The 12,520-nt window shown below is 34.8% G+C and overlaps 1 protein-coding gene across 1 annotated transcript; it reads right to left on the bottom strand.

Moving 5' to 3' along the window:
* Positions 1-3,416: 3,416 nt before the first annotated feature.
* Positions 3,417-4,368, bottom strand: LOC127231427 (olfactory receptor 143-like). The gene is given in 2 exon segments (XM_051196965.1): positions 3,417-4,011; positions 4,013-4,368. Coding segments are annotated over 2 exon segments (945 nt in total). The 5' UTR covers positions 4,363-4,368.
* Between the last annotated feature and the right edge of the window lie 8,152 nt (positions 4,369-12,520).

Genomic DNA, 12,520 nt, shown 5'->3' with positions numbered 1-12,520 from the left:
TTAATATAAACTTATGGAATGATCTTTTAATTTTGGTAACATATATGAAGAATATGAAGCAAAGTATCCAGATTATATACAAATTTTACACATACATATAAAATACCACCAAACTTTCAGTAATTAACAAATAAGCTTGTATTAGCTAGCATTGTCTGTGTGTTACTTAAAAAAATCTTTGGCCAGTATTTTAAGAATAAATATTATTAAAATGTATTTTATTAAAATAGAAAATAATTTTATTTTCTCAGGAAAATATAAATAATTAAAAAGTCAAAATAAGCCCATTTTTGGTAGAGAACTGATCCAGACAATTTTGTGATTTGTAACTGCAATAGAGAAATCAGAGCACACTTTTTTATGCTTGTAACTCACATGCAATTTCTAGTGAAGTATCAAAGCTTTATAGATATGAGTTTTACACATCTTATTCTATGTCTTTCAGACATAGAATTAAAATACATGTTTCTGAGAAAATTTCAAGTCATCTTTCACAATTCCATTTATTCTTTCATTGTAATGAATAAAACAAAAGAACAGTAATTGACAATTGAGAAATTAAACATTGTAGTAATCTTTTCAATAACAAAATAATTGCAAATTCTTTTTTTTCTTCTGGGATTGGGGACCTCTTGGATCCAAACAGACACAGGTGTTCTAAGTCACCACATATAAATGCAAATTCTTAACTGTCTGGTACCACTAATTTAAAATGGGTCAGTTTAAAGCTCTTAACAGACAATTTTTTTTCTGCTCTAAGCTCATATTTGCAAACAAAATCTCTTGGAACTTTTCAAATATCAATATAAATTTAAGAATTCAAAGGTTCAATGTACCATAAACAGAAAATATTTTTTTAGTGATACTGTCAAAATTGAAGCATTCTCGCTTTTAAAAGGCTCATAATACTCTGGAGGCTCATATATTAACAATGCAGTGTCAGAGAACACATTGCACTAACCAGTTACAGGAATAAAGCACAGTGCAGAGAGCTGATGCAAGTTAGACAACGAGCCTCAGGGAGGCACCTTTAGTGAATTACCATGTTTCTGTGGCTTCTTTGGTGAGGCACCTACCTGTCTGTCACTTTTGTCTAGGTTACATAAATCACCCCCAAAATACTTACTGTTTCACCAAGCCAGACTTGTGTCATATTATTTCTTTGACCCACTTCAGTTCCCCTTTTATTATTGTTTTTCTAGGAAAAGTTACAACATTCACTGAGAAGCAGTTGCTCTTAACTCATTCATGCAGATAAAATAGAAAAAGAAAAAGTGTGACATAATGCAAATTTCTATTTCTGTGTTTTAAGAATAAATAATTTTCTAGCCAAATAAAGATATAACACATAATGTAACAGGCTTCTTAAAGTTAATATATAGGTTTGTGGATAGTGACATGCCTCACCAGGAAATCTTAACCAAATTCCTCAGATCCACCATACTGGGAAAAAACAATAACTACTGGAAAAGAACAACATGACATGCCATTTGGACACCATGGCTGCAGCACTTCAGTGTGAACCTCTTGTAGGAATGTGTGCAATTTTCAAAACCCTATAGATAATCTCTCTGTAATAGTCATCTATATTTTCATACAACCCCAAACTCTGTATTAGTTCATATTCTCATAGAAGTCCTAATCTCTGTGTTAGTTCATATTCTTTTTTTCTTCTTATTTTACATATCAATCCTAATTCCCTGTCCCTTGGTTCCTCCCTCTTTCCTTCCTTCCCTCTCTCCCTTCCTCCCACGCCCCCCCCAACCACCCTCCTATCCTATCTTGCCCCCCACTCCACAGGGAGGGTGATGCCTTCAGGAGGGATCAACAAAATCTATCAAGTCATTTGGAGTAAGAACTAAGCCCTCCCTCCTGCCTCTAGGCTAAGGGAGTATCCTTCCATGGGGAATGTGCTCCCAAAGTTGTGGAAAGGGAGCTAGGAGAATGAAAAAGAGAGGATAGGAAAGCATGTGGGACTAGGAAGATTGAGTCAGGGGAAGAGTAGACAGGAAAGGAGAGAGAGAGAGAGAGAGAGAGAGAGAGAGAGAGAGAGAGAGAGAGAGAGAGAGAGAGAGCACAAAAGAGGGAGCCATTATAGGTTTGAAGTTAGTTCAATATTCTTATATAATTCCCCATCTTACAATCTTTGGGAACAATTCTCCTGAAGTTCACTTTGTTTCTTCAGAATTCTGTTCCTTTCCTATGTATTTCTTTTAAGTTTTCTTTTAAATGTATGTAAGTGTTATACTTTTATGTACATATACATGTGTGTGCCCATACATGCCTAGTGCCAATGGAGGCCCTAAGAGGGCATTGAATCACCTCAAACTGTAGTAACAGAGAGCAATGAGCTACCTTATGAGACTGAAAATCAAATCCAGGCATTCCGTAAGAACTGTGTCTGCCCTTATCCACTAAGACACCATCTTCATAATATACACAATGGGTACGAAATTGTGCTCTGCATCCTTAGTTGTGTGACCTTACAAAAGTCACTCAGTCATTTTTTTCAACAAATGACATATGTATAGAGAAATACAGAGACATGGACATGAGAAGTAGAGGTTTCTTTTGCTCTTTGGAGTTGAATCACAAACAAGAATATGCATACATCAATCATATCCCTAAGTATTAGACCAGGCAGGCTTTATTATTTTAAGGAGTAAATTACCTCCTCCTTTTTATTTTTGTTTATCATAGTATCCATTTGAGGCAACATGGAAAATAACCTAAAGATCACAATGACATTTGTTCTTCTGTGGCCAAGAAAATAAGAGGTTCTTAAGAACTGTATCATAGACATAATTACTATATCCAGGAAAAACAAAAAAATTCAATTAAATTCAAAAGAAACTATAGATGTGTTCATGTATTTTCAGAATTCATTGATTTTGGGACACTGGGTACAGAAGCAGGCCTAATCCTTAATCAAATAACTATAAAATAAACAATACTTTGATAAATTATTCACTTCCATTTACAGGTTAGAAGCTAAAAGGCTAGAATAAGATGCATTCTCAAATAACACTCCTGATACTTTGGTAGTTTTGCTGCACCCACAATTTTTGTCTTCTTCATCTTTTCAAAATACATCTATAGATAATAAAACTGTCAAATAAGGAAATAGACCTAAAAATGGTTTCCAAAAAGTGTGAAAGTAATTGATTACAAATAAAGACTAGGTGAAATTGTATAATCCAAAGGGGTCTTAGCCTGACATAGATAATGAGCACCAGCTTGAATCTAAAGATATCAACCCCCAAAACAGGCAAACACAGATTAACAAACCATGTTGAGAAGTAAAAGATCAATAAAAGAAATTGTGTTCAAGAAATGTGTGGGGAAGGAAAAGAATAGAGGTAACAAAAAAGACACTGAAAACCAGTAGGGACAGGGCTATAGTGCTACTAGTTTAATTAACTTGTGATTCTCTTCAGGGTTATCTTCACAGCAACTTTGACATCTTTGTTCCGGAAACTGTAAATGAGAGGATTCAGCATGGGCACCAAAAAAGTGTAAAACATGGAGAAAAATTTTCCCTGGCCCACAGTTTCAGCAGATGATGGCTTGACATAAGCAAGCAACCCAGATCCATAGAAGAGACTAACAGTTATGATGTGAGACCCACAAGTACCCATGGTTTTGGACCATCCCTTACCCGATGACATATGAATGATATTGAAAAGGATCATAGCATATGAAACTAAGATAATGAGGCTACATAAAATGATACCTGTACCCACCAGAGCAGTACTCACAAGCTCATTGACATAAGTGTTACTACAGGAAATAAGAAGGACAGGGAAGATATCACACATGTAGTGATCAATAATGTTGTTATTACAAAAGTTAAGCCTAATCATTAAGCCCGTGAGGACCATGGCACTAGAAAACCCTATCAAATATGAACCAAACATCAGCAGACAACAGATCCTAGGTAACATGATAGCCTTGTATAGTAAAGGCTTACATATAGCCACATAACGATCATAGGCCATGACTGTGTCAACTCTCAGAGTTGACAAAAAAGCAAAAGAAAAACAGCTGAGTCATGCATCCCATAAAAGAGATTATATTCTTCTCAGAAGCAAGACTCATTAGCATTTTGGGGGTAAACACAAATGAATAACAAAAGTCAGTGAAGGACAGATTGAAAAGGAAAAAGTACATGGGAGTGTGAAGGTTTGAATTCAGGATGATAAGACTCATTAGGCTCAAATTACCCACCACTATGGCTGTAAAATTCACACAGAACAGAGAAAACAGGGGCAACTGGAGCTCAGGTTGGTCTGTTAGGCCCAGAAGAATAAACTCAGACACTGAAGAGTCATTTCCTGTAGCCATTTGCTCCATGGGTGGCATCTGTAAGAATAGAAGGTGACATTACCATGCAATTCATCTTCAGTTCCAGAGGGATAAGCTAAGATTATTGGTTTATAAGCTTGGGTTGAGAGAACAAATAATAAGATAATAATAATACTAAGATCCCCAACTGCTCCTGTTGATTTCTGAAGAAAGCTGATTTCCTCTTTATCATTCCCATAATATGTGTATCTGTTCAGAAAGCGTACAGATCAACATTCCAATTTTTAATGTAGTTCCATATCTTCCCTAAGTATTTACTAGCAAGCAAAACCGCAAAGGAGCAATACATAAGAACTTTCATGAAGTATTCATTATTGATACACCTTGGAGTTTCAAGGTACTTATTCAAGACAAATATAGTTTTGTGCTTACCTTCATTCATCTGGAGCCCTCTTTCCTTTTGGAGTTCTTAGTCTTCCTTCTTTCTGCACTGGGAGGGCAAAGTGCCCAATAATAAAGAAAGATATAGACAAATGTGTTTATGAACTCCTAGAAGAGTCACACAGGAGATTTTTATTTGAGAATATCTTGACCAATTTATTTTTACATACACAAAATAAAATTGTAATCATATGTAAATCTCCAAAGCATTTCCTCCCTCATTAGGATCATGAGAAATTTTTCACTTCTTCATGATTTCCTCCCTGCTGGATCTGTGCCCTGAGAGTATTAATTAGTGAGCTTGTGCTTGCATTCAGTGTCACAGAACTAACATGGGATCTTTTGAGATTAAATGTTCTACTCAATTGATGATTTCCCATTAGGAATACCCAGTGCCCTTGGCAGACTTGTGGGCATCCTCTTTATTCTTCTCTTCAATACTTTTGTGCAACTCTACAAGAAGTGTGTCCAGGGACATGCTAACCTACCATTTATAGTTTTCCTGTGGATGTCTGTGATTTAAGTAATACACATTAGGCCAATGGTTTAACACTGTACATAAAATTCTACAAAGGCAATGAAAGAAGATGAACAGTCTCCCAAATGTGGCTAAGCTTATGATCTCTTTGTGGGATCTGAAGACCAGATCTAAGACCATTACTCTAAGCAGCAAGGCATGGAAAGCAGAACACCTCTCCCATGCAAAATATTTTGGAAGCAACATGTGGGAATAGAGTGATAAGATCTGGTTGTGGTCTTTTATGCTGTTCTGAGTCAGTGAAGCCAGAAAAACAATTCTCTGTGCTCACAAAGTTTGTTTTTGATTTGAAGTTCAAATTGACCATTGCTCTTAGCAACTGAATTGTACATATTAAATTAGTATCCTGTGGCTTTTACTTGACATTTGCTGAAGAATTATTCCCATTCTTTTAAATACTTAAGATTTTCTACATTATAGTCACATCTGCCAACATAGAAAGCTACATCTCATTCTTCCTAATCTATGTAAGTAGTAAATATTCAAGTGTGTGTGTGTGTATATATAATTTTTCTAATGTATATACATGCAGCACACAATGAATAAATGCCATATATATGGGAATATATAATATGTATAAATACATGAGATATGTTCAATGGAAATTTCTTCCTAAGTTCTCAGAAATCTTGTCTATTGATATATTATGTTACAATCCAATCTCTAACATCAAGAGCAAAATTAATTTAGTGGAAATATATTTAAAGGTGTTTTCATCAGCAAGTAGTGCTGCTATATTAATCAGCATATTGACACTCAAGAAATAGCAAACAAAAAAATCAATCCCAAAACCTTTTAAGTGACACAATTTTGATATTTTTAAAAATACGCAAAATTCCTTTTCCTGTGGAATCTGCCCGGTTGAGAGGAGCGTGGCCTTCTCCTCTCCCCATCATGGCTTGTGCCTGTCCCCTCATATCCGTCTACTCTGAAAAGGGGGAGTCATCTGGCAAAAATGTCACTTTCCCAGCTGTGTTCAAAGCTCCCATTCGACCGGATATTGTGAACTTTGTTCACACGAACTTGAGGAAAAACAAGAAGCTAAAGAAGCCTGCAGGGAAAAAGGCTGCAACTACCAAGAAATCAGCAGCTGGGAAGAAACCAGTAGAGAAAAAACCTACCACGGAAGAGAAAAAGCCTGCTACTTAAATCTGTTTCATTCCATAGAGCAAATAGAGAGAGCCTATTTGAATAAAAACCTGATCAAAGATTCAGTGAAACAAAAAATACTCAAAATTATGCTAATTGGAACAAAAGAAATATGTACGTCTAGCTACTGATGAAGATGGTGATTGATTGGAAAGTACATGAGAAAAGAAAATGGGAGAATTTTGGGGGGACTGGAAATTTTATAACTTCTTTTGGGGGTGATCATACACACATATATTGTAAAAGTGTAAAATAAGCTGAATTTTTTAAATTATTATGAGTATATTGACATAAAGTAAATTTTTAAATAGTTTATAACCATATTTATTAATAACATCTATGAAAATTAGTATAGTTTGACATTTTAAGCAATATGTTATTCAATTAACCTATAACAACTTATTCATGGACAACTAAGAGTTTTTTAATTAGCATAAAATTGATCTCTGATATTGAGTTTAAAATACCCAGTCATCCACATTATTGCCCATTCAGAGATATAAGAATGGAATAGAATCTCATTTATGCCTAGAAAGAGTATTTTGACTCTCAGTGGATACCTTTCCAAAATTTCAAGGATATTATTTGACATTGACAAAACACAGCTAAAGAAAAATCATGTACAAGCAGAGATGCTGATATTGTCCCATCCCATCTTTGTGCCTTTCAAGTTCTACTAACATTGCATGGTATTCACATTTCTGTCACTAATCAGCCTTTAACTTATGTTCCTTAAAATACTCAGTGTGATATGAACAGTTCTAATTTAATAGTAGGTCATATCTTATTTCAAATTATCTGAAACCTAATTTGTCATTTTATCAAACTAGTATACAAAAAAGTAAGAAATTTTAAGTAATAACTAGGAAAAGTAAGTTGGGTGAATCACACCCATAATTAAAAGTAAGAGAAAAAAATCAAGAGAGCTTATAGTTTTTGTTTTGGTTTGGTTTGTTGTTGTTGTTTTTCTTTTTATTCTTTGTATGCCTGCCACCCAATTCCCAAATAATCAGACAGAGACTTATCCTTTCTTATGAATACCTGGCCTTGATTACATCCATATTTTCTTAACTTGAATTATCCCATCTACCTTTTGCTTCTGGGATTTTACCTTTCTCTATGCTACATAGGCCTCTATACTTCTAATTCTGTGGCTGGCTTTGTGTCTGGATAGCTGGCCCCTGATTTCCTTCTCTCCTCTTTTCCCCTCTTCTCTTTTCTTCCTTCTATGTGTTATCTCTGTCTATCAGCCCTGCCTTTCCTTTTTCATGCCTTGCTATTGGCCTCTCAGCTCTTTATTAGACCAAACTGGTGTTTTAGACAGGCATGTAACACAGCTTCACAGAGCAACACATCTTTGCATCACTAAACAAATATTTCACAGCATAAATGAATATAAAACATCCTTAATATTCCACTACAGGAGCAATCATCAATGCATTTCATGTTAAAGGAGAGCAAATTATTAGAATGTGAAATACTTTATATTGATATATAAAATATATAATGGGTTTGTCTGAAATAAAAACACTCAAAGTTTAAAAACATATACATCCATTCTGGTCATGAGAATATCAAAATAAATCTCAAGTAAAAAATGATCTACAAAATGTATGACTACTGCTGCTGCTGCTGCGTATAATTATCGTAGTCCTCCAAAATATTTGAAATTGAAGTTTGTAGCAATCAGTAAGAACAGAAGCTGAGGTCATCATAATATCCAAGGTGCTATCTGGCTGAGACCCAATAACACAAACAGAACATTCAATATTACTAACAAATGCACACTGAAAAATATGTTGCAGTGTTTGGCTTGCAAGTATATTGCTGAGATGTTTTGCTTCTGTGTTTGTCAGTGCTTTGGTCTGTAGTTTTCTCTCTTTGTTGTGTCTTTATCTGGTTTTAGTATAAGAGTAATGGTAGTTTCATAAAGGAAGTTTGGAAGTTTTCTTTCAGTTTGTTTTTACTTTAATAATTTAAGACATATTAGTTTCTTCAAATGGAGTTTCACATAAACTACGTGTGTTATGAAAAATATGCGAGGGCAACAACTACATGTGTTATGAAAAATATGCGAGGGCAACTTTGGTGGATTCCATGGCAGACGAGGATGACCAAGAACAGGGACAAACATGCAAGGCAGATAGAGCTTATGTGAGAAGTTTTATAAGAAAGGGAAGAGAATAGAGACAGAGAGAGGACATAAGAGAAGAGGGTGACAGGAAAAGTCCTGTCTGCCCCATGAGAATAGCAGGAAAGATAGAGAGAAAATAAGTAATTGGGTGGGGGGATCTTTCTTTTAAAGAGATCCTTTCCAGATGAGTGCATACTAGTAGCCATGGAACCTTGGGCTGACCAGAGTACTGGATTTGTGTTTGATTTGTTCTAGTTTTCCAAATTCTTAAGTTGTATCACTGAGTCATTTGTTTGTGATTCTTCTGATTTTTTTTTAATAAAGGCACATAAAGCTCTAAATTTTCCTCTTAAGCTGTTTTAAGTGTGTCTTAAAGAGACTAGTCATAATAGTATCAGAAGGTGCTAGTCAAGCTAAAGGAGAAATATCGATATTTGGAACCTATTATAAAGCCTATGAACTGAAACATTATGTTGCCTGGGGAAAAAATTCTCAATGGTGCAATAGTGGCAGATCTATCTTGAAAATAAGCAACAGATACCTAATTGAACTGAAAGTCCATTCAGTGGAAGGGGATTTGCACAGTACTGTAAGCCTAGACAACTATCCATAGCTAAAGAGATCTTGAACCCCATGAGAGTAATTACTACTGCCATTTAATCATATTTCTAACTGTGTTATATTCATTCTTTTTTAAGTTCTTCTGTCATACATTACATCCTAACCACAGTCCCCTCCCTCACTCCTCCCAGTACTCCTACCTCCCATCTCCCCTAGACCCACTAGTTTTCCATTTTATTTTTTTTTTCAGCAAAGAGCAGGCTTTCCAGGGCCATCAACTGAAGATGGCAGAATAATTTTCATTAAGACTAAGCACAAACCTTCATATCAAGGCTGAACAAGACAACTAAATAGGATAAAAAGGGTCTCAAAAGCAGGTCAAAGGGTCAGAGATACCCACATTGCTATTGAGCTACACAATCATAACATATGTGCAGAGGAACTAGCACAGACCCAAGCAGGCTCTGTGCTTGTCACTTTATTTTCCATGAGCTCCTATGAGCCCTGCTTAGTTGATTCTGTGGACTGGGTTCTCATATGATGTCCTCAACCTCTCTGGCTTCTACAATTATAAGTATTTGTGCTTTAGCTCTCGACTTTTATCAAATAACTTTCTTTTGCAGGAGATGGTAACTATTACAGATATCTGTAACTGATCAAAAACCAAAGAAATTTGTATCAACTACAACTGGTACATCTACAATGCAACCTCTACACCCATGCCTCAGGGACAGTCATGGTGGAGGGGTTGGAAAGATTGTGAGAGCTAGTATCTGTTTGTAGATGATATCTTCTAAATATAACAGGAAATCATCACCCATAAAATCTATACAATGTAATTTCCTAACGATGACTAACAATGATAGTACCTGTTTAACATACCAACATTCAGGGGGAAAATTTCACAAGGTCCCACCCCTAAAGAGCTACATGTAATCAGTGTAATTGTTGTAATCAGTGATTGTTGACAGTGTGAGAATCTTTCTTCAACTGTCAAACTTGAAGATGTTACACCCCTGGAAAGCATGACCCTACCTATCAAGTGGGGGGGGGGGGGAGAATGGGATGGGAGGGTGGTTGGGGGGATGGGAGGAAGGTAGTGAGGGAGAGGGAACTGGTATTGATATGTAATAAAAGAAAAAAAAGATTTTATTCAAAATGGATTTAATATGCACGTAACATTTGTTAATATAGAGTATAAAACAAAGTTTACTGTTTTAATTATGTAAATAAAGATATAATGATGCACAAATTAGATAAGAAATATAGGTAGACTATGTCCATATTTTTAACAAATACATATACAGTGCTTCTAAATGCTCACTAATGTCAAATGAGTTTATCTTTAAAAATTATTTTTTGCCTAATTTCATGCAATGTTAGTTTTGAAATTATACTTTTGATTATTTATCTATTACTGTTATCAAATTGTAATAGTTTATTGATAACCATTATTAAATGTAGGCTGAGTAAAATCAGTCATTTTTCCAGGTTGAGTTAAAAAAAATTAACCTGTAAAATCAGCTTATTTGACTTGACAAGGACTATTTGTTCATAGATTCTCTACCTATCTATACTCTGACTATAACGTCACAGTCAGAGCAAAGAGTACATTCTATTCCTGTGACTCCTGTTGTATATTTGCTAAGTTCCAAGGGTCCCTTGAAATACAACTTTTTGCAACATATTCAGTGTCTTTATCAGTCTATGCCTTTACTAAAATGTGTCTTCTGATCAAAATTTAAGCCAAACCATTTTAATAACTTGTACTATAACAAATGAAAATAAAACAAGTACATCCCAGACATTCATACTTTGTTTAGAAAATCATACTGTATTTAAAATTAAAACATTATAATGAATATGTGTTTTAATATCTAATAACAATAATTTAAGCAAGTTGAATTAAGGTTCTTGCTCTTCTTTACTAATCTATCACTTCAGAGTTTTTTCAAATAACAACATATTCAAGTACATATAAGAATTACAGTTGAATAATCATTGTTACCAAACTACTATATCTCCACTAATGAGTAAGTTCTCTGTATTCATGCACAGTTTAAACAGAAAATGACAATGTACTCTCTATACTAGATACATAAAAAAATTTATGGTGCATACTTTTTTATTAATTTTATTATGAACAAATAATTTTGTTTCTATAGGAAAGATATAATATCTTATAGGCTTCTTAAAGTATTATTTTATTACAGAAATATTAACATGCTTCACAAATGGCTTGAACCAAACAGCTTCAGCATCCTTGAAAGAATAATCAATAATCTAAAGAAACAAGATGAAGTGTCACTTTTTTATTTGCTCTTGTCATCTAACTTCAAAAATAATGTTATTGTGGGAGCATTTGCTATTTACCACTTGACTATTAAACCCAGAACCACTGAATGTGGATGTCAGTTAGGAGGCCTGGGCAATCTATGGGGCCTCTGGTAGTAGATCAGTATATAGCTGCAGTATAAGAATAGATTGTGGGAGTCTATTCCACATAGATGGATTCTCTCTCAGCCTAGATGCACAGGGGAGGGCCTCGGGCCTGCTCCAAATGATATGACAGACTTTGAAGATCACCCATGGAAGGCCTCACCCTCCCTGAGTAGCAGAAAGGGGATGAGATAGGGGTTTGGTGAGGAACAGGGGAGGAAAGGGAGAAGGACCCAGGATTGACATGTAAAGAAAAAAAAAAAAAGCTTGTTTCTAATTTATATAAAAATAAATGATCCCAAGTGAAGCAATAAAATTTATAGAGATATAAGCTCAAAAAAAAAACTTGTATTATAGGCAATATGGCTAGACCATCATTCTCATGCTCCCTTATTTAGACCAATAATGAAACAATTCTGTTAATGGGTCTATGTTTCTTAATAACTCTTTCAGTTATTTTTGCATAAATACTATTTTTTTACAATAAATATGTAAATATGTAATAGAAACAAATCACAGCTAAACTTAAGGCTTGGTGCTAGACTGTTGCAAGCTTGGCTTCCTAGACATAATTTCAAGGACTTAAAACAGTTCCATGAATTTATTTTAATAGAGAAAATATAAAAGACAAAATATAAAAAGTATTATCTTTAGGTATAGAAAATATGTTATAACAAAGTCTTCATCTGGTACAGGCAGTAAAGATCAGGGTAGATAACCAGAGAGTGAAGAGAAGTCTCAAATCAAAAGCAGGGCCAAAATGATATCACAACTTATGAAGTGTGTGTGTGTGTGTGTGTGTGTGTGTGTGTGTGTGTGCATGTGTGCTATAGGAGAAATTCTGACCACACTGTTGAAAGAAAGGAAACAGAAGAATAGAAGAAATGTAATGGGGTAGAAAATTAGGAGATCTTACAATGCAGTCAGAGACTACTGCAAACACAACTCTTCAC

The sequence above is a fragment of the Phodopus roborovskii genome, unplaced genomic scaffold, assembly GCF_943737965.1.
Source record: "Phodopus roborovskii unplaced genomic scaffold, PHOROB, whole genome shotgun sequence".
NCBI lineage: Eukaryota > Metazoa > Chordata > Mammalia > Rodentia > Cricetidae > Phodopus > Phodopus roborovskii.
The sequence above is the reverse complement of the archived record's forward strand: the minus strand, read 5'-3'. Positions and strand labels throughout refer to the sequence as shown.